Below are 22,866 nucleotides of genomic sequence, written 5' to 3' on the forward strand. Positions count from 1 at the left end.
TGCAGTTAAAACAGCAGCTCTGAGCTGGGCAAGTTCAGCAGCGACCTTGGGAGCTCCGGGATGAGTGTCCCGGGCTGTGACAGCTCTTCCCTCCACAGACTGCAGGGACAGGAGAAACAGGAGAGGTTTAGGTCCCTTTTAAACATCTCCTCCCTGACACCACGAGCAGAACGCTGTAGCTCAGCACTCTAAGCCAGGTTGTGCTTCCTTTCTCTCAGGGAAGAAAACAAAGAGAAATGTTGGCAGGAACTTGCGAAATCAGCATAAAAACATTCTGCCTTTTTTTTCCCCCCCTACTGGGGCTCTCAGTTCCTAGAAATAACAAAAAAAGGTAATTTCACAAAAATGCTGTTGTTTGACAACTTGCACAGATGTGCCTGATACAGAAGCTCCGTTCAGCCTCCACCTACACCCCAAACCTCCTTCCAGCAGGAGGCATTTCCACTGAGCAGGAAACAATTAGCAAATTGTCTCTATTAACATCTAGCAGGGTTGAAGAACATAGTTCTTACCTCTCAACCTTAATTTCAAACAGCCTCTGATGACTCAGAATTCCTGAGGGATCACGAGAAGTAAAAAAGGTACCACAAAGCCTAAATTCTGATGGAGATGGTGGCACATGAATGTGACAAATAAATTATTTCCCAATGGCTGCACACTGACACAAAGACAGGGAAATGCTTTTCATTATTCAGGGTGATTACCAACACCTCCAATCGTTATGTAAATGTCATTGTCCCAGTTTTGAGCCTGAACTACATTAATTGACTTGCATAAGGGTTAATAAATCGGAGATGAGAGCTTGGCAATGTTGGCCTGATACCCAAACTCCATCCCCAGATGATCTCTGACGGTGTCAGGGCAGGACTGAGAGCTGCCGGCAGCCAGGAAAGGAAAGTTGGGTGAGAGAAGTGGAGAGATTTTGAAAAAGTCTAACACGAAGGGGAATATCCAAATATGCAGCCAGGACTTACCTCTTGTCTCGAAGCAGGATGTGGAGGAGAGAGAGATTTGAGATTCAGCTTGGGGTGTTTGGGAGGTGCTCTGTGTCTCCCTGAGTGACTAAGGGAGTGTGCTTTTCTGCCTTTAAAACAGAAAAAAACAATTACTTTCCTCTTTATCACCCTTGTCAAGACTGTAATCTCCCTGACACAGGAAATGTGTCGTTGCATGCACCCCAGAAGCGTTCAGAAGTGTTCCACTTGTAAATAAAAGTATTTTTAAAAACTAGTTTGCTTATCACACCATTTCACTGTTCCCAGGAAAACTGGCGATTCTTTTGAGGAAGGACCTTGGTTCACAGCAGACCTCGACTCTTTTTAGGAAAGCAGCTTGATGAACTGGAAAATTTAAAAGCTTCTGGTTGCTTCAGTTTTCCAGATGCTTCTGCAAGCACAGTCCTGCAGCACTGGATTTTAAACCAAGTTACCAGTGAGGTGTGCAGGCCAGGGGAATGAATTCTTTTTTTTCTGTAGGATCCCTTTGAAATCAAACACACCTTAAACCTTTTCTAGGCTAAACTTTCACACTGACAAAGTCAACGTTGTCTGCAATTCTGAGTGGAGAGGCTGAGGGGAACTGTGGGGAAAACCTCTTGGTTTTCTATGAAATACCTTTGCTTTGGGGAGGTCTGGGAACTGCAGTTGCTTCCTGCCCACGAGCCACCAGCGCTTCCAGCATTTATGGCAGGAATACAGGAGGGATGTCAGAATTCCTCACAGAACTTCAACTCTCAGCATTTCAAGGAAAAGGCTTACTTCTAATCCCCTGGACTATCATCAGAACACACCCCAACACATCACAAACTGCTCATGGATACTGGAATTGCCACTCCAGCTACCAGCTGGCCCTTGATAGGGGGGGACTGGTTCTTCTGGGGCCTTTCCTTGCCAGAAGTCACCCAAGCTGAGCCAGATAAACGCCCTGCTGTAAGAAGGGAGGAAGTTGGGTCACCAGCTTTCCTAACTGCCCAGGCTTTGAGAACAGCCTGAGGAGTGGCAGACAGAGTGAGATGGTTCCTCTTTGTTATCATGTGTGACCAGGCACTGCCAGCTGTGGAACGGGCTGAAATGGCAACAGGCACAAGCTCAACAGGTGACAGGAGAAGTGAAACGGCCAAACCCCGTTTTTGTTACTGGCCAGGGAAGGGATTAGCACTGCAGGCTCTGTACAGGTGTGAAATACCCTGTTCTTGTTCCAAAGGGAATAAAGACAGTGGGGGGATCGTCCTTTTTTTTTTTTTTTCTTTCCTAGACTGCCACAGCAAAACCTCATCCCAAAGCAGCTGGCTCAGTAGGTACCAGAACCCTTGGAGCACTGCAAACACATCCATCCTGCAGGGAGGCTGATCCTTGTTGGCTCACTAGGAGCTATCGCCAATTTCTGCTCTCGGAGCCGGCAGGGAGCCAATCTGCAGCTTGGTCATTACCAAAAATTTCCTTGCAGCCCTAAGACTGCAGTTGTTGTCCCTAATCAGCAAAGTCACTGAGATCACCTCACTGTGTGGTTCTGCTCTGTTGCGGCCGTTGGCTTATCAAACACTCCACCCTTGTATTAAACACTGGTTAAACCCCCCACAAAACAGTCCAGGGATTAAAAAAGCTGCTCATCCTCTTGTAATTGAGGCTCTCTATTCCTTCGGCCTTCAGGCTTGTGCTGCCCTGGGGGTTATTTGATAGCACAAGAGAGAATTCTGACCAGTGACTTGATATTACCACAACACTTTAAAAAAAAAATTCTTGTTGAGAAACCTGAAATCTCGATGGAAGATCTTCCAAAGTAAGTGCCCGAATCCAATTTGTTGATGAGGATCAGATGGAGCTTTTCGCCAAGAGGTGAGTCAAACTAAGGCCAGTGCCAACCCAACGTGGACTTGAAAAGACAGAATTAAGGCTTGGAAAAAGTCTCTGCAAAGGGAAAAATTAAATCTAATTTTGAAAACAGAAACAGCAAAACAGTTGATATAATCAGAACAACACAAATGCAGAGGAAATCAGTCTGGAATCCAGAAGCTTCAGCACAAGGTGGGATCCATTCTGAATATGAGCCTTACATCACACTCTTGTGACTGTCAAAAACAGAAATGAAAAGAGACTGGTCTCTGCCAACTTCTGGTTCATTTGCATCAGAATTCTCTCTAGCCCAGCATTATTAACTTCTTCTTTTCATGTATTCAACTCCCTTGTATTTTGCAGATGCTCGGATCACAGATGCATTTGAAACCCTTCCCATTCACCCCCTTTGTTCTAATTCTCAGAAAGGTGATGCAGATATCCTTTGCCTCGGCACAAAAGGAAATATACCTCCCCAACACCCCATATTAAAAGAACATCCTGCACTATAGTTAAACGATCCTTTTTCTCCATAGAAAAGAGCAGGGTAATTTTTCAGATGAAAGAATGACACACTCAGGAGCTCTGCACCTGCATTCACAATAGCCTGGGTAAAATTACTGGTCCTGCTGCCTCAGACAGAAGGCTGAGAGTAACTGCGACCCCCAGTGAAGCCTCTCTTCTCCCCAAAACATTTTATTAGAAAAAGTACCAGAAAGAAAAGCAGCAGCCTAGTAGGACTGGTTTGTTCTCATGGTTACTAACTACACTCAGACACCCATTTACCTTCTCTCTTCATTCACAGATGATGTTCCTAATTCTGTGGCCAGGCAGATATTTTTAAAAAACTGCCAAGAATCACCCAAGTATCATCCAAAATAACACCTTGGCACATTGCCCTCTCTCAGCAGACCTGCCTCCACCTCATTCCCCTTTCTTAACTACCTCTTCCTTAAAAACTCTGCTTTTTCTGGACCCAGCAGGTACCTTTTAGTTTCCTGCATTTTCCAATTTCTCCCTGTACTGCCGGAGAACAAACTTTCCATCATTCCCAGCGCTGGCAGTGCTCCCTCCTCACCATCAGAGATTCCCAGGCACCGAGGCTCATCCGGAATCCTGTTTTGCTCTTCCTGTTTTGTCCCTGAGCATCCTCCTGTTGTGAAAGAAAACGCTCAGCAACCAGGTCAGCAACGTCACGTTGGCAAATCCGTGGCCGGCCAGCTCCCAGCCACAGGAAAACAGGGATTGGGGGGATCCCCGAGGAGGTCACACATTCCTCAGGCTCGCTTTTATCCCTGTCACGCCCATGTCATGTGCAGTCATGCTCAAGCCATGGCACGCACAGGGTCACCCCTCTGTCCCCAGGGCAGGGACAGCCCGAGTGTGGGACAGAAGGGGCAGCTGCTGCTCATCACAGCCCTAAACCCTGCTCCAAACCCCACAGGGAGCTGGGAGCTTCTTGGGCTGTCCTGGGGTTGGACTCGATGACCTGGGGCTGCTCCGTGTTCCTCTGAAATCCTGGAAACCAGGGAGGAGCTGCTGTAAGAGCGGCAGCAGTGCCCTCTGCCGCCTCTGCCGTCAGGCAAAGCTCCTCACCCAGCCTTTTAATTAAGCTCAGAGGGTTTTAATCAAGCTCAGAAGGTTTTAAGCACCAAGGATGAACTTCTCCCCTGAGCTCAGAAACGCTGTTCCCATCGCCTCTGTGAGAGCACAGGCAGGTCAGCTCAGTTTTGTCTTTCCCAGGCAATTCCCTCCCTGCAGGTCATTTTTAGATCTGTTTGGAACACACAAAAAATTGAGTTTGCGACTCCTTTACACATTGGCTGCAAAGATTTTAGTACTGAAGAGATGATTCCTCCTCGTCGGACTTCGTGTCTATAAATGAGAGCAGAAAATTCACATTTCACCCCGTGAAACCTAAAAGAGCCAGAAGGATGTGGCAGGAGGTGCTTTGCAGCTTTTACAGAAATACTGTCTGTAACAATGCCCTGACAAGAGCAGCTGCCCATCCCCAAACCACTGAAATACAACCTGCTCTGGGGGGCATCTTTGCCGCTACAAATAATTTAATTGCAATTTAAAGACGCCTACATTTGCCTCGTGGATCACTGGGACCAGTTCCCCGGCCAAACTGGGCGCCAGCACCAGGTGGCAGCAGAAGCCGCATCCCGGTTTTCTCTCTCAGAGATACGTTTTCCAGGGAAAAAAAAAGGAGAATTTTGTTCCGTTATCCAGAACCACAGCGGATTTGCTGCGGTTTTCACGCCCCTTTTGGGAAGATACCTTGCCAAAGGAGTCAAATACAGCAGTTATTGATCGGTTATTGATGAGCAGCATCTGTTCTGTGTCATTAAAAATGCCCCAGCACGGGGCAAAATCCACAGCTAAAAAGCTTCTGTTGAACTTTAGGGCCTTGTTCCCCACACCTCATATTTGTTTCCTTCTATAAAATCTATAAATTCAAGCACTTTCTGTCAAACATCCCACTGAACCCAAAATTTCAACGCGAGTGACCAGAAATCAAATTATTTTGATATAATTAAGCTGTCTGTTAATTACATAGTTAGGAGTAGAAGCTGGAAGTCAGCCCCTAAATGTCCTAAAAGCCTAGGAAAAGCAGCATTTGATGTTCACAGCACCTGACCACTCATGCAAGGAAAGCTCCTAAATAATTGCTGTGAGTTAGTGCTTAATGCACAGGCCCTGCCCAGGATCCCCGGGCTGGATCTGAGCTCTCCTGCAAGGGTGGGACACAAAATCCAGTTGAGCAGCGCTGGTTCACCACTGGGCCCTGAAGAGCTCTGCATTAGTGCTGGAAGCTGCCGGCTTTGTCACATGGAAAAGGAGGGACAAGGGGGGAAGATCCAAGGCGCTTTCCCATGCCATGCTCTTGCACAGTTATGTAATTTTTCAAAGAGCCCAGACAATTATTTTATGGTCTGGCCTCTCTCCACAGGGCTGGGTGTCCACACTGCACGGGATTAAATCCTCTCAACCACCTCCCAAAAAACCCACACTGAGGAGAAGGAACTGGCTTAAAAATCCCCGTGCTGAAAACTGCAGAGGATGTCCCATGAAAACGTGGCCAGACACAACCCCTGAGATGGTCTCTACGAGAATAAACCGTAAAATTAAGAATATTTGTGCTGTCTCTGGCTCACACCCAAATGTGTTACAGTTGCAGGAATGTGGTGACATGCTTTGGGAGGTTTTGCCTTTTTAGCTGGACAGACGGAGGCTTTATCAAAGGGGTTCAAATGGGCACGCACGGGTTTAGCAATTACTGGATTTCTTTAAAAAAATAAGAAAATGATTGAGGTGAAGGGGCTTCTTTGCACACCACCTCGCCCTGCAAAAGCAAATATTGCCAACGCTGGAGCTTCCCATTCAAAATACAAACAGTGAGGCACAAGGAATAGCATATAAATAAGTTCAAGTCTTCAGAAGCAACAGGAGGACAGCGGAGCTTGGGAGTTCTTGGCAGAGGGACCACTAACCTTAACTGCCTGCTTCCCATCCAGAATGCACCAGACTTTAATTGATGGGGCTGGTTCAAGTGCCAAGAGCTGACAGGATAATTTGGACTCCAAAGGTGAATACACAGAACGGGCCCAAGAGTTTGGATTTATTTTTTTTTTCTAGTGGAGAAAGATAAATTAGCCCTGTTAATTCAGGCTCTACAACTCGAAGAGGAGCTTTCACTTTCAGATCAGAGCTGAGGTCAGAGGCTCCCATCTGGTATTTCTGGTTAAGTTACTCTTGGTGGATAGAACAGTGACAGGCTTCAAAGAACAGGAATGATCCTTTTGCTTATGAAAGTTTAACCTTCAGTTCTGATAAGCTGTTCCTTGAGGTCTATCTGTAATTGCTCCATTTCCTGCCACCAGGGCTGATGCTATCACTTGATTGAAATAAGCCTTGGGAGGAGGGAGGGAGATAGAACGGCTCAAAAGGATCATTTTTTAATTCCAACATCACTTTTTAGAGCTGCCACTGACAGACACCAGCCTGGCCAATGAATCTCATTCATTTTTCTCCATGCTGAAGGTTCTTTGGTCTCTGGATTTCCTGAAGAGTTCACTCAGAGCTCATTTCCTGGGCAACTCTGTCACCTGGGCCAAGATTTGCCAAGATTTCAGAAGGCAGTGGGTTAAACACACGTCTGATGCAAGAGGCAGATGAAATATAGAATTGTTCAATTAAGTAATGCAGTCATCCTTGGCAAAGCTCCCAGATCTCTCATTAGTGCGAAGTGGTGTCCATCACTCCCAGAGCTGTCACTCCCTGAATACTTATTGTTCATTCAAGGCTCAGATCCCCACCAGGCAAAGAACAGCAGCTATTTCAGCAGTTAACAGCTCCTGGGCTCTGAAAAAAACCTGGAGGGGCCAGAGTGAAGGTGGAACTGCTGCTCTCAAGAGCGTAGTGTCTCACAACTCCTCTCCTCGCCTGCTTTTTGTTGCTTTCTGGGTGGAAGGAATTGTTAAATTCTTAAACAGAAGAAAAACACCGATCAGTGTGAGGCTGAATTTTTGGTGATCCCAGGAGGGGATGCCTTCAACTCATCATTATTTATTTTTTTCCTATTGGCAGAAGAGGGGATGAACTTTGCCTTCCCAAGGTGAAGTGAAAGGCCCTCAGGTACTAACAGGGAATTCTGAGCACCTTCTGTGTGAAAGAGAATGCAGAACAAAATAACTGAGAGTTACAAACCTTGAGTAATTTTAAATGTCAGATGTTCACTCTAGACCCTGCCTGCTTCTTCCCATTGGATTAAGCAGCAGCTCCAGGGAGCCAAGGACCAGACATGATTATTCCCATTGGACCTCCTTTCAGTTTTGCTTACAATATCCCAGAAAGTAAATCAGTAAAGCAAAGATAAGGAACTCTGGTGAAAAATCAATGGAAGTTGAGATAAATATATGCAGTTACGTGTTTTCCAGGATGACTCACCCTGCCAAGCACCAGCCAGGGTAGGAAAGGAGCTGCTGCTGCTGCCTACTGCTTCTCACTCAACAGCAACCCTGATTGTGCAAAAGAGAAAAAAAACAAACCCTAAATATTAGAATTCTATACATCTTAAATATGTTTGCTTCTATAAACGAGGGTTTGGAATGTATGTGACGGTTCTCTCGGGTGCAGCAGGAGTGTGTGTGACAGCAAAATCCAAATTTCCACTGCAGAGGGACTTCCCTGCCACAGCACAGGGCACCAGGCTGAGATCAGCATGAGCACCCTGCCAATCAAAGTATCTTAATTAGCGACTCCAGGTCCCTATTCCTACCCAAAGGGGAGGAGGGAGGCTGAAAAGAGCAGGGATTCTCATCAGGGCTGTGACAGAGCGTGGCAAAAAAAAAAAAAAAAAAAAAAAAAAAAGTGAGAGCGAGTTCAGGAATACTGGGGGAGAGGGGCTGGAGAGAAATGCAGGGAATCCTTTCTAAATAAGACTTGGATTTAAAGTTATCCAAGAGCTCCTGCTCCAGTTAACTCTGGCTCATTTTTAACCTCTCCATCTTCACCAGCTGAGGCTTTTACATAGAACACTGGGAAAGAAAACCCCTCCACAAGTAAACATTGGGAAAAGCTTGTTTTGTTTGTAAAGCCTTATGGAAAAAATCTGAGCGCAGTCAACGGACCCTGGAGACGCAGGCAGGAGGGGTTCCGTGTGCAGGAACACGAACTGCGGCCAAACCCGGCACAGGCTGCTCTGCCACACACGTTTTTCCCCGCACTGACCACCCATTCCGTGGGCTTCGAACCACCAGATGGAGCTGCGCTGTCTGTGCTTCCACACAACGGCCCTGGGAACTCGGCGTTTTCCCATCCTCTCTTTTCCCCACCCTTTTAAACAGACTTTCCCCCCTCCCTCAACTATTTGCCATATAAAAATCTGTTACATCAAATAAACTTTTCATTTTGCACTTCCAGCTCCCCAGACGATCCCCTCGCAGGGTCAATCACGTCTCGCTGCACTCAGCCAGAGCAAATGGCTTATGAATAATTAAAGCAGGAAGATTCTCTTTGTTCTATTTTATGACCAAATTGTCTTGGGTCAAGCCAGGAATTACTTGAATGAGTATTGAGCAGGGCCTGTATTCCTAAAGGGCGAGTTTGGAGCAGCCAGCTCTCTAAACAATGAGAAGTTCACTCTGTTTTTATTCACATTTCTATGGCTTCTGGTTTTCCCAGCTAAATGAAACACTGGAGAATTTTACCAATGCAGTTACTATCCCTTATTTAAAAATACCTTAGTTTATTACTTTATTATAATTAGGTTTATAATTTATTATTTAGTTTTTTAGACACTCTTCAGTATTGATATAAGAAGAAAAAGCTGAGCAGTCTCAGAGTGATTCAACTTGGCTTTCCTTTAATGAACTTACTTTGAATAAATCCAGATTACCAAAAGGAAACAGCAGCTCCTGATCTGGAGATCTCAAAACGGATCAATATTTGAAGGTTTCCTGCTTGCACTGAATTGATTTAACCCACAGAGTGAGGGCTACAGGAAGAAATTCTTCCCTTGTCAGGTTACAGACCGAGCAGGCAGAGTCCAGCTCCAACTGTGGCCCTGTGGCCAGGCCAGGAATGTGCCAGTCATGTTCCATCTCCTGCCAGGAAATGGGAACTGCAGATTGTCCCGGCAGCATTTCCTGCAGAGAGGCTTTAACCCGGGCCGTTTAGGCTGGATCAGCAGCCAGGCAGGTCGGGCTCAAAGCCCTCGTTCTCCCAGCCCCAGGGAGGGATGAGGGATTCCCACTGAGCAGCAGCTCAGGCTCAGAAGGGCACTGAGGACAGGAAAAGAGCAGGAGACAGAGCAGGGATTTTTTAACTCGTCAGATAAAGCAGACCTAAGCAGCGGCGTTTAAATCAGCGAGGAAAGAGCACATCTGAGGGATGCAGGAGAGCAGATGTCTGCTGCCACCTCTGGGAACTGCCATGTGCCAGGGCCATTCCCAGCAGCAGGGGCAGGGAATGCATCCTTGTTCTGCAAGAGGGAAACTGGAATTTGGGGCTTGATTTTCCCAGACTTCCTCATACAACCCTGAAACAGAACAAATCCAACTTTCCACGGACTTCAGGAGAATTCTCACATGTTGGAATGCAATGTAAGAAGACCAACACGTTACTGAGTGGCCTGATGGTTAAAGCAGAGGCAGACTCTCAGAAATTACACGAAGAGAAGGAGAACAGCACCATGCAAAAATAGCCAGCTGCTGTTAGAACTTGTTCATCAGCCACTTCTTTTATTCTTTCCCCTCCAATCCGAATTCATGGTTACACCTACACTAAGAAGTGTTAATCATAAAACCTCCCAGGATCCTGCCTTGCTGCAGACCAAGGCGCACAGAGCTCAGCACGAGTGACAGGTTTTATTATTCTTTATTTACTCTGCCACTTCCCAGAAACCAGATTATTCTATTTTTAGCTCCTATAGGGCATGATTCAGTCAGTCATTTTAAGTGTGTTTCACAGCTGATTTAAAACACTCCAGGGGACTTCATGGTCAAAAGGCAGAATGCCCAACTCGATTTTTTTTTTTCTCCTAGTAGTAGAACCTCAGATCTTTTATTTAATTCATGAAGAAATTAAAGGCCTTGAGGGGCACAGAAAAAGCTAAAGGTCTTCACTCAAGGTCCTGGGATTAGGAAATCTGATCTCTCTTCCTTCAACCCCTTCCCTGAAACTCCACGAGAGGATTCCAATCCCATTCTCACAGATTTTTGTTCTCAGGTTGTGGAATCTGAACCAGAAATAAGAAATTAAAACCAGAAATTCACCAGCAGCTGGGGGAAATCTGCTCTTTCCCATCCCACATCTATCTCCAACTCAGAATCTTTTCAAAGCCCACAGGAGGAGCTTGTAGGTAAGATTACATAAATAATTTTGATTTGGGTATATCCTAAAATCAAAGGCATTCAAAACTCAAAGTTTTGGCCCAGACTCAAGAGTTCAGAGCTGCTCCCTTTGCACACCCATTTCCCTCCAGCAGCAGCTCTCTGAATAACCAAACACACAATGACAGATGTTTAAATCAAATAAAATTTCATATTTAACACAAAAATATGAGCAGTAAAAGGCAACTGAAACTGTTTGCATTTCAAATAAATCCCAAGGGCCGCACATCAGCCTCCTGGCACAAGTCACTGTCTTGGCAGGGGTTTTGTTGCCAGCACAGGCAGGACCCGGAAATTTAACACATGGATTGAGATTAAGGAAGGTAAGACATCACTGATTTTATTACAGACCACACAGAATCACACATGAAACATCCTTTGGAATAAAAATATTCCACGTGAGTGGACACCCCACAGCTACAGCATTTGGAATTGGAAACCACTGAATGTGAATTCCCAAACTGAGGCATTTCTAGCCATGAGCTACTTACCACTCTCGTGCAGCCCAAGGCCCAGTGCTCAGTCAGGTAAGGGCTGCTGGTTAAATGATGTCACCACTGGATTTTCCATACTCCCAGCTTTTAAAAACCTCTTCGCTGAGGCTGAGAATTACCACGTGTGGTATGAGACCAAGCCATGGCCTTGGAATTTCTCTTGGTTGACGTGAAATGAGGGAAAATTCATTTTTGTTTAGGTCAGAACGAGAGACGGGGACTTGACACCCACCAAAACCACAAAACCCTCAAACCAATACCAGCCAAACCGTTGAACCAACTGCTTTTTAACACCTCATTTCAGGAATCTGCTTCTCTGGGTATAAAATAATTTGTCAAATTTTTTCTTAGATAAAATTCTGCCTCATGGAGACTTTGTTCTTACTGAGCATGAAAATGACTTCTTACCCTGTCAATCTACCAGAGCCAACAGAGCTGCTGTGGCCAGATCCTCCCGTGGCAGGAACACAAAGATGTTCCACTCAATTCTTTTCCTATTAAAGAACACAAAAGTTTTAGAAGAAGTTACTCAGCATTTTGCTTTGATTTCCTACTTCAGGTGCTCCACTCCTATAGCACAAAGTGTTTTTTGTGATGTGCACCTCATGAACCTCATTGGCTCTCTGAACTTAGAGCTAAATGCATACTCTGCCCCACAACTGACCAGTAACCATTTAAAAACACCAAACCATTTCTCTGGGGACAGCATTCCCTCCTCCTGTGTGTTCATTTCACCACTCAGAAGACGTTCTGCATGTTGAACAAGAAGCTGCAAAACAGATCAGTCCAAACTCATGTCAAACTGCTTTATTACATCTTAAATAACATTACATTTTAATATAGTATCTATCTTGCATCCAGCTTTCTTGAAGTACACTGACTTTAAAATTAAATACAAAAGGTGAAGAGGGATACAGGGCGTGGAGAAAGCTCTACAGAGTAGTTTCATGAAAGAGAGTAAGAGGGAACTCATCTTTTATGCCAAATCCAGGCCTAACGCACAATTACAGCACATTTTTGTACAGAATGTTGCAGAAAAAACAAAATGGAGAAAAGCTACTACTGCTGCTAGGAAGGAGCATTTCTGGATACAGTGAGAAGATAGGAAAGTTTAACAGAACAATCTGCTGTCCAAACACTGCTGCTTTTAACATTTTATTTGAAAAGAAAGCCAGGAAAATCTGCTCATTACAAAAATGACTCTGATCAGATGCAAAGGACTCATCCTGCAAGAGGAACTGGCTGTGAGGAACTGATTTATAAAGAAGATGGTCTAGGTTCCCTCCTCCCACACCCCAGAATCTTTGACAGCGATTGTTTGAACAGGCTGTTTCTTTTTTTTTTCTTTTTTTTCTTTAAAAAAAAAAAAAAAAAAAAAAATTAAAAAAAAAAATAGTGACTTATCACGCTACTCCAAAACGTGCATAGCTTTGTACTGGAGTTCTTCATAGATTTATGCACAGAGTAGCAACAATAAATGAATACAGCGACAATGGTTACAGTTTTTAAACAGGTTATTTCTTCAAAGAAAAAACATCTAAGGACTTAGTCCAATATGCACTTTTTAGCATTTCTACAGCATGCGATTCTAAGAGTAAACCCACCCAATATGGCAAACAATCAAAAAAGGTTTTTTTTTTTCTGTTTAACTTAGAAAGTTCAAGATCATTATTTTCAAAACATTGATTTGTACATCATTTCATACACAAAGAATTGACTCAATACCCAAGTGTAGGATAGGTTCTCTTTTGAAAACAGAGATTCCTGGTTGTTTAGACTTATAGGATAGTGTTAGGATATATAAACTGCCCTTCCAAGTGGACAAACCAAAACAGATTAAAAAAATCAGTGTGGTGAAAAAGGGGGGGGGCAGGAGGGACCAAGGATTGCATTTGTAATCCATAAAAGGTGAAAGGATTCTTTAAACAAGCATTCATTACCTTTTACAGCATGTGCTTGGTTACCTTACTGCTTAACATTATCCTATATATGCCAAGTTTTGTGCAACAATTATCAGTGATACTAGAAAATAAAAATAAAAAAAATTAGGGACTAAATTTACAACGTTAACAACCCCCAGGTGCTCTGGGCTAGGACTCCCTTGTTTTGCTCAATTAAATACATAAGGAAATGTATTTAAAAAGGAAACTTGAAAAAAATCCTGCTACAAACATGACTTTAAAATTTGCAAGTGTGTGAGATAAAGTCCTTAACTTCAACTTGGAAACTACAGTGAAAGCTAACTGTTTCACAATTATGCTCAAGTTTATTTTCTGGTCATGCTTTTTATGATAGTGTTTCATTTGTTTTTAAATTCTCAAGACAAAAAAAATGGTCCCAAAAGGAATGCACAATTTCATTTTGCTTACAACACAGAAATTCTTCTTGGAAAGGTAATTGTGCTCTTCATTTCAGCAACAGGAGACGGAAAAGATCTTGCCCTTTGAAGTTGGGGAGGATGGGGGTCCAAGTTAGTATGGTTGGATTGGATATGCTATCGTTTTTAATTTTCAACCGTTGGAAACTTCTTCCAGTCGTGGAGTCCGCCGCTCTTCTGGCACACAGAAACATCTGGTGAGAGTTGCACTTTGAGAAACTGCAAACAAGTGGCAAGTTCTGCTGTCCCCACCACTGACACATCCAGGCATTATCCTCACCCTCCCCAAGGATGTTTATTTACTCAAAAAAAAACCCCACACAGGAGAGTAGAGCAATCAAAAATAGGCCACCAGAAAAAAATGTCAGTGCACACAAGAAAATAATGGTGATCTAAACCCCCCAGCTGCTCGGGTTTGCTCCTCACTCCGCTTTCCTAAGCTGAATGGTCAGCACCAAGTAACAGCACTGCTAGCAAAAAGCGTTCTGGACGCCAAAGCAGCCTTAATGAGCTGGGGACTCACCTACTTCAGTTCCAGATCTTGAGGAAGCTGTCCCATGACCCTGTTGCCACTGCCATGCCATCATCAGTCACACCTAAGCAACTGACACGGTTATCGTGACCAGCAAGGACACCTAGAAATGAGAAATGGAACAAAGAAATTGCATTGTTTGGGGGATTTCCTTCTGTTCAAGCTACACCACAGCACATTTGGATTAGCCAAGCTCTGGAGTCAAAAACCCTGAACACACATGGCTGGAACTTTTAAATGCCTTTGGTTTTACAAGCACAGACTGAGGACAGAGCTGGGTGGGTTCTCAAGGAGGTAATTCAGTAAATGTATTACTCCAAAATTTCCCTTGTACAATCCCCATACGATGACCTTTACTGGTCTCCCATGATTTGTGAAGTGACAGCCCTGAAGATTCTGACAATGTCCCCATAACCACGCACTGCACAGCCTTTGCTCCTCACCACAGTGATAAAGATCAGTTGAAGTTTACAAAATTTTACATGTCTAAAAGATTGTCTTTTAGACCCGGAAGTTATGTTACAAACTCTATTTTTCATCCAATTTTCTCCTACTACATTCACAAGACAGACTCCTCCATACAATCTATTTGTCAATATGGAGATCTAATACAATTCAATTATAGCACCATTAAAAGAAAGAATTGAGACACTAAACAGAAAAATTAAGGGAGACAACATTTTCCTCTATCCCCTTCAATTTAACAGTTTCAAGGAGGAAAAAAGAAAACCTAATTATGTTCAAGCTTTCCAGTCCACAGCACTGAGCCAAGATATTCTTGATGGACTTGAAATTAATCTTTCTACATGAATTAGAGTGCTCACAGGACTCTCCTCATTCCCTCCCCAGCAATAGGAAGTGCTGCAATTTGGTGAAACAAAATCAGCACCAAGAAATCTTAAATATTTGAACTGAACACACAGCCACAAAGGTGTTTAATACAGAAGTGCCAATATCAGAAGATATTTAATATCAGAAGTGCCAAATCTGCTGAGCAATCTGAAGATCTGGAACATTTCAATATGCACAGTATTCTTCTCACCTCATATTCTGATGAGAGCAATGAAACATTTGTGGCCTAATTTATGCCTTTTTTCCAACAAAAGTTTTCATCTTAAAGAATTGAAGTTAAATTCCCTTCATCTTTGGACCATGGATTTCATGTTTGTTTCCTCAAAGATAAACTCCACAGTCTCTGTTGTTTTGCCGGTTGTCTCTACAACTACCACTACAAATCCCAGGAAAAAAATTCTTGTGTATAAATAGCAACATTAATGTTGAATTGCTTGGAATAGTTAATGCATAAACAAAGCCATAAAGTCTAAAAAAGACTATCCCTCCACCCCAAGCCCTTGTTTTTAATGGCAGTGTTCCTGTTCTCAAGCACCCATCCTTGAGCAGGATTCCAGTGGATCTGTACCACCACTGGGCAGCCTGAAGATGATTTCAGAGAGCTCTGAAGCTGAGACAGCGAGTGCTGACAGATCTGTGCATGAGACTCAATTCACACATTCAGTGTCACAGAACCAGAGGTTGGAAAAGGCCACCAAGGCCACCAAATCCAACCTGCGGCTGGTCCAGAGCACTGAGCGCCACATCCTTGGACATCCTCAGGGGTGGGGACTGCAGGAAAACGTCCACACTGAGTTCCCAACGTATCCAAAGCCATTTATTTACCTGCTCTATCAGCTTTCAGCGTGTCCCACACGTTGCAGTTGAAGTCATCATACCCAGCTAGGAGCAGGCGGCCACTCTTGGAAAATGCTACAGAGGTGATGCCACAGATGATGTTGTCATGGGAATAAACCATCAGCTCCTGGTCAGCCCGCAGGTCGAAGAGCCGGCACGTGGCATCGTCCGAGCCCGTGGCAAAGGCGTTGCCGTTGGGGAAGAACTTCATGGGGGAGGAAAAAAATACACAAACGGGTTGAGATTTGGGGAGGGAAAAAAAACCCCACAAACAGGTTCAGATTTTCCACACCAGAGCACAGCAAACGAGACGCTGCACCTCTCCACGCTGGGCAAACCCCATGAAGAAATTCACGAACGGACACCCGGTTTCCACTCACCACAAGTTTACGGTGATTCTCTCAGCTCTACAAATGTACTTAAAAAAACCCCTGAAAATACTTCATCGTGCTGAAGAGCTGAGAGCAGAGAAATACAAAGTGCTGGATGAAGCAGGTACATACACAGATGGCGTTGATGTCGGACTCGTGGCCGGTGAAGGTTTGCCGGCACATTCCTTCTCTAACATCCCACAGTTTGGCAGAGGCATCGCAGGCACCAGAAACAAAACACCGGGCATCAGGGGCAAGGGACAAACTCATCACGTCTCCAGTGTGCCCAGTAAATGTGGTTGTCTGCTGACCAGTTTCTATGTCCCAGAGAGCACTGGAAAGAATAATTCAAGAGGTAAAAATCAACACTTCATAAGGTCTTTCTATCCCTGCTGAAGTCAATCCCCAAGTATCAACATTTTGGTCAAACTATCTGGCTGCTGCAGATTAACTGTGCACAGAACACCTCAAAGCTATGCTTGATTTTGAAACGTTGAGGGGTTTTAAATTGAAAAACAGTGGAAAAAACTGATGACTGGCACTGAGGGCTGTTCATCCCCAAGTTCTCTGCCAGGGTTGTTATCCAGTACTACCACAGCTTCATTTAAAGCACCAGTGGTAAGGCTACAGCAAAAGCTGAGCCAGCATTTCTCATTTTTATAAACTCACAGAGGATGAGGAACTTTGTGAATTATGTCTGATCTTCAAGTTGCAAGTCAGCCAAATCACTACTACAGTGATAATTAAGAGTATAAAAGGATGAAAGAAAGCTATCACCTCCTTAAGAAGGGGTCTAAACACTTTAGGAAGTCGGGATTTTTAATTTCTGTAATTTCTCAGCAAACCGGAGCCATCAGCAGCAGGTTCAAACCAGACAAACAAGAGATGCCTTTACTTTGATAAAGTCCTTTGAGGCTTGGCTGAGCTGAAGAGATGTCAAGGACAGCTGCAGAATTACTACAGAACTCCTGAAGCAGCTGCATCCTCTTACAAAGAGCATCATTTCCACAAATCCTCTCATTTTGTTGTAATTTTTTGGGTTCTCTAAACACCAACAAATATTCAGAAACATTTTTGGTTTTAATCCCATGTATATTCCACAGCTACTCAGAATCAGTGGATTAACAAACAGGCCCTCAAAGAGACTGGTAATTGTGTAGGACAGGTATTTATCAGACAACCTTTGCTCTAAGTGCTGCTGCTTGGGAGAATTAAAAAGCTTTTAAGAAATAGATATAATAGAAAAATCTATGAAAAAAAAAAAAGATGGAGGCCTTCTTTAGTTCAGAAGCCAGCATTTATGAAGATACACACCTACATTCTCCTCAAAAAACCCAGCTATTGTCACTGGAGAGTATTTTCTAGGAGCTCTTCTGAATAACAACATGAACTACATTCTGTATTAGAAATCTCCAAACACGACTTTTTAAGTGATAAATACTGAATGCAAAAAGAGTTTTGAGGAAAATCATTCGTCTAATATAGTTATTTCTGACAGCCAAATAGTTACGTTAAGAAAAAAATTCCCAGAACATCTTAACCCAGAATTAGGTCAGGCTCTTCAGAATATGGGCACAAGCAAACAGCCAAAGCTCAGAGAGCTGAAATTAGAGGCAAAAAAATGACATTTGAGCGGTATCGCCACAGTCTTGTGGGTGATGATGAAGTCTGTGAAGGACAAAGTTTCCTTCAGGCACAGGAAACGGATGAGAAAAGCCCTCCCTGACAGGGCTGTCCCCGTGTCCCAGCTTACCAAGTGGTGTCGCCAGAGCTGGTGACGATCTGATTATCATCCAGGAAACGACAGCAGGACAAGTAGCCTGGAAACAGAGTAAAAGGTGCACAAATAAGGCCAGAGATTACCCTTCAAAGGCAAACTGCTTTTCTAATAAGCTGCTTCCTCCTCTCCTCAAGCTGCAGCAAGGAACACTCAAAGCCTAAAACGCAACAGATGATTTTTGTGTAAGGTTTCGGACAAGATGTGGTTTGGTTCTTTAGAGACCACCTTGACCCAACCAGAGGAAGGGGGACAGAAGTGTGGGATCCACTGGTCAAGGTGGGCAGGAGTCCAGTGAGCCTGCACTGCACACACTCAACTTTCCAAGTGGATCCCAGGGTGACTGCATCCAGCAGCAACAAATGCTGATGACCTCAAGTGTATCAGACAACCACTGAGGAAAAATAAACTGCATTCCTGGTCAGTACAAAGACCTGAGCGTGGACGTTGGATCTTTCCCAACAGTGGCATCAAAGAATTTCATCTGAATGCTCTGAAGCATCTTTTCTCCTGAAATCTCATCTGCCAAACCATCAATGGAACCACTCTGATGACAGAATCAGCCTGCCTGCCAACCACCTCCATTTCACAAAGCACAGAATTCAAACTACAGCAGAAAATATGAAAACATCAACCTACAGCTATAAGTTTTAGGTCAATTTTACAGCAGGAAAACGATTTTAAAACATTTAAAACCAAGCAGTCTGCAGCTAAGGTCCTGCCAGAGGAAAGAAATAGATCATTATTAGGGAGTTATATTTCAAGGATTTTTTTTTTCATCTTCACTGTGCTGAGGTAACTCTGAGCAGCACTCACTTGTGTACTCAGTGATTTTTTTTTTTAGAAGAAAGAAGAAGATCATTATTAGGAAATTATATTTAAATGATTTTTTTTTCCATCTTCACTGTGCTGAGGTGACTCTGAGCAGCACTCACCTGTGTGCCCAGCGATTTTTTTAACAGAAGTAGAGCACTATTAGGGAATTACATTTAAATGATTTCTTTTTTCCCATCTTCACTGTGCTGAGGTGACTCTGAGCACTCACCTGTGTGCCCAGCGAGCTCACGGCTGACACGGACATTCCCTTCACGAGTTTTCAAGTTATAAATGGAGCAGATGTTGTCGAGCCCACCACAAGCCACGTAATTGCCAGAGGGAGCATATGCACAAGTCATGACCCAGGAGGAGCGCAGGGGGATTGCATGCACCTGAAACACACACAGGGATGGATTTCAGCTGCAGAAACTGCACTCAGTGAAGCACCAAAAGGAAGTTTCTCACCTGTCTCTCAAGACAGGCATCGTGTTTTTGGCAGAGAAGCAAGAATGAAACAGCTGTTTGAGTATCCAACTATTTTGAGGGTAACTCGCATATGAAGCTCGTCAGAACAAGCAGTGACGTAATAAAAACCTCAGATCTGCTCTTCCTGAATCCAGTTTCATCAGCAGTTTTGGTCCAAAGTGAATTATTTCATTTCAGTGCTCTGATTACTATTGGTTTATTATAGGTTCAGGAAAATATTGACTTCCAAGCACAGTCAGCAAAACTGCCAATTCCAGGCTTAGATGCTGTGAATGAACAAGTAAGGAAATCGCTGCTTCCACTGCCATTTAAATCCTTCTTTGGAAACCCACTGCAAGCAATCAAGCTTCACATTTAAATAACTACCCCATGTTTCCTTGTCATTCTGTGCTCAAAGAACTTTTTTTAGATAATTATAGAAGCTAAACCTGTTCTTTCTTGTTAACTCGTTGTGTTCATCCCTTAAATTTGTTCATGAAGTCTTTAGGAAAGGGCTGGTGCCCTCAGACATACGGTGATATTTCATGCAATATTAATAATACACCTAAATTTCTTAAGAAAAAAAAAATATTAGAAGCAGAGGAACAGTGAGGAATCAGTAATCCTGCAGCAAAAAGCAGTTTAAAAAACCTCAACCCTGCCCTAGAACCACAACCAGGTTATTTCTGGAAGTTTTCTACCAAGGAACTACTCGGAATATTCACTTTGAGCCATTTCATTTTATCCTTAGGCAAAGATCAAATTGATGACAACACTGTGCTACTTCCAGTGTGTGCTGAACTGCCAGAAGAATACTGCATGGATTAATTAGCATTGATGTAAGAATTGAAGGTACCAATACAGAAATCATGAGATGCAGTGATGATTTCACCATCCCACAGCAGTCACAGTAATTTAGATGACATTTACCTGCAGGCTGGGGTCAGAGGATGATGAAGGTAAAAAGGAGAAAGTTTCTTTTTAATTTGCCAACCATATTACATTAACTTTTTAGTGAAGTGATGCCACTAGCTCCAGTGCACTGGTAAAATTAATTTTAATGCTATGAGGAGTTAAGGCAGGAAAATTTATTCAGAATAAAGCCAGTTCCATGCACGAGACTCAAGCAGCTCTGTCAGTTTAACCACAAGGGGCTACACGGGAATTGTTGGCAGCCCTGTAACAGTGGCCATGATCAGTAAACACCAATCAGCATCAAATGAAAGTAAAAGTAGTCCTGAACTGCCTCATGTGATTGCAGCCACGAAGTGATGACTCATTAGAACATGTCAGGTCCTTCAGGACTTCACTGCAGACAACAAATTCATCTGGCTGTGCTGAAATCTCTGCCCCCTCTGGTGCAGGACGCTCAGCAGTGCCTGCTCTCTGGTTATCACTCTTCTGCAGCATCAAAACATTCTTCAGAAGGAAGTCTTTCCTTGTTCCCCATTTGTGGTGCCCATTTTCACACACTGAACACACTGTTGTGTTCTTTACACACAACTCGACTGTTTTGGAGAATTCCAAATTTGGACTTAGAGCCACAATGATGATGGGCAACACTTCCTTCTGAAGCATTCACACCTGAATTACAGAGCAGTGGATCAGCTGGCCTTACCTTGTTTGTAGTATAGCTGTCCCAAATTATAAGTTTGCCATCCTGGGAGGCACTAACTAGAAGCCTAGGAAGGAAACAGGAGGGAAACACAATCATTTGGGCAGCCAAGGACACCTTTGTGATGAACAATGTAAAGGAAAGAGGATGAAAGCAGCTGATATCAGTGGCATTTAGTTTCTCTTTAAATGAATCAGTAGCTAACAGGAAAGGAAAAAAAGACAACTGATAATGGCACCTACTCTATTTCCACAGTTCCTCAGAATTCATGTGGTACCACAACTGTATTTTTCAGGCAAGTAGACAAGGACTGGGATTTTGACATCAAATGTAAACTTGGATTACAAAAACACGGAAGAAAATTGTGGCCTTCACTGTTTCTGACTTCTCTTGGTTGCCCAAATTCTCTCAGAATTATTAATTCCACGTGGTCCCAAGGCCTGTGCACTCAACTTCCTAGAGAGCAGTGAAGCCACGTGAGGTAGTTTTGCACCCACCTGGAATCAGTCCCCCAGTGCATTGCATAAATTTTGGCCAGGTGTCCCCGGAGTGTTCTCCTAGTGCGCATCTGGATTCTCCCCACTGGGTCGATATTGGCTGTGATCTGAAACAGGACAATGTCACACACTGAGTTCTTCCCTTCACTGCTCAGAAGTAACATCTCCTACACAGTCCCCACAGCCCCAAATTCTCAATACTGACTGATTTTTTTTCAAACTGCCCATTCACAAGTTATGTCATTTTAAGCAGCGTGCCTTTATCACACGACACAAGCAGCCTATTGCATTAATAAACACTCCCAGAAATCGCTTTGTTTAGGTCAGATCTTCTTGGACTTCTAGGATTTCAGACCTTTGATCTGGGTTTTCTCCTCCTGCACAGATAAATGTGGCAGACATTGAGGCAGTTTAACCTCAGCAGGCCTTATGGTTCTGATTATCAGGGTAACCAACAGCATTGCTCCCAGCTCCAGGGCAAAGCATTATTTTCCATTAAGCAGCAGAAATGTGCCCTGAGTCACTCAAAGAAATCACTGCTCAAGGCCTCTGCCCTCAGGAACTGGACAAACACGTACTTATTTCTGGAAGAAAACACCCAAAGGCAAAATAAAAAAAATTGCGACAGGAGGCAAAACCAGATTCACTTGCATTTACCTTCTGACACAGCATTTTCTTTTTGTAAAGGAAACAAATTTCCTTAATTCCTGTTAAACTCTGAAATTCTTACCTGAGCCAGGGTGGCATCTGCACATGCTTTTCTAGCATCCTGCAAGAGAAGGAAATCAGAGAAATTGGAAGGAGTTGTGTACATTTCTTCCTCTGTTTTATCCAGTTGATTAAGCCCCCTGAACCCAAGGTTCAGAAAACATTTCTGCCTGTCACCCAGAGAGGACCCATCCTAACAGCAGCATTACCATAATACACTGCCTGCTGTCAACACACATTGTGCGTTTAGCTTTGAAAGTTCTTCTTCTGGAAGAAAGGCAACATGAATTTCACCACAAAGACACTCCAGCAGTGGAACTGCTTGTCCAGAGAGTGCAGCCTCCAACCTCAGAGGTTTTTCAGAACTTAGGGACAAAGCTCTGACTTTATCACTGACCTTATTTTAACCAGGTTTTTATTTTAATTTTAGTTCTGCTCTAGCTCAGACAAACTTCAGTAAACATTCATTTTGATCAGCAATTTTGTGCATCGCTCCTGTAACTATTATTTTCTAAGCAATATAAAAGACCAAAAAGCCATTTTCTAAAGCAGTCACATGTGCTTGCCCTTTCTCCATTAACTCTGACATTGGGGAAACATTTAAGGCACCATTTCTGTCCTCCTCAAGACACAGTTAGCTGTGCTGAGGCACAATACATACTCTGATTTGGTTTTTCAGTTGCTCGGCCTCCTGGCGTAACTGGTCAAGCTCGCTCATTTTCCTGTGCTAAAGGTGTGCTCCACTGCCACCTCTGAAACAACCAGAAATCTGAAAGACAGGGCAGAAGCAGGAGGA

The 22,866-nt window shown here is 43.6% G+C and overlaps 1 protein-coding gene and 1 long non-coding RNA gene across 6 annotated transcripts in view; both read right to left on the reverse strand.

The window, feature by feature from the left end:
* Positions 1-1,411: 1,411 nt before the first annotated feature.
* Positions 1,412-4,395, reverse strand: LOC136300398 (uncharacterized). The gene is made up of 3 exons (XR_010723684.1): positions 4,321-4,395; positions 3,819-3,984; positions 1,412-2,906 (listed from the first exon to the last, which is right to left on the reverse strand). It is a non-coding gene; the product is annotated as an uncharacterized lncRNA (long non-coding RNA).
* Positions 4,396-12,609: 8,214 nt separating this feature from the next.
* The window catches only part of GNB1 (G protein subunit beta 1), a 33,819-nt gene continuing 23,562 nt past the window's right edge, over positions 12,610-22,866 (reverse strand). The window contains exons 3-12 of one of the 5 annotated variants that reach the window (XM_066203154.1): positions 22,732-22,839; positions 22,093-22,131; positions 21,363-21,469; positions 20,869-20,932; positions 19,015-19,177; positions 17,946-18,012; positions 16,325-16,526; positions 15,810-16,026; positions 14,128-14,235; positions 12,610-13,777 (exon numbers count right to left, since the gene is read on the reverse strand). In XM_066203154.1, the coding sequence (XP_066059251.1) occupies positions 14,129-14,235; positions 15,810-16,026; positions 16,325-16,526; positions 17,946-18,012; positions 19,015-19,177; positions 20,869-20,932; positions 21,363-21,469; positions 22,093-22,131; positions 22,732-22,788 (1,023 nt within the window). In that variant the 5' untranslated portion in view covers positions 22,789-22,839 and the 3' untranslated portion in view covers positions 12,610-13,777; position 14,128. Of the gene's footprint in view, positions 13,795-14,123; positions 14,236-15,809; positions 16,027-16,324; positions 16,527-17,945; positions 18,013-19,014; positions 19,178-20,868; positions 20,933-21,362; positions 21,470-22,092; positions 22,132-22,731; positions 22,840-22,866 lie in introns of all 5 variants that reach the window. The other 4 variants (XM_066203152.1, XM_066203153.1, XM_066203151.1 and 1 more) reach the window with 4 other exon arrangements.

The sequence above is a fragment of the Chamaea fasciata genome, unplaced genomic scaffold (assembly GCF_029207755.1).
Source record: "Chamaea fasciata isolate MVZ Bird 193981 ecotype frontalis unplaced genomic scaffold, bChaFas1.0.hap1 SCAF_23, whole genome shotgun sequence".
Taxonomy (NCBI): Eukaryota; Metazoa; Chordata; class Aves; order Passeriformes; family Sylviidae; genus Chamaea; species Chamaea fasciata.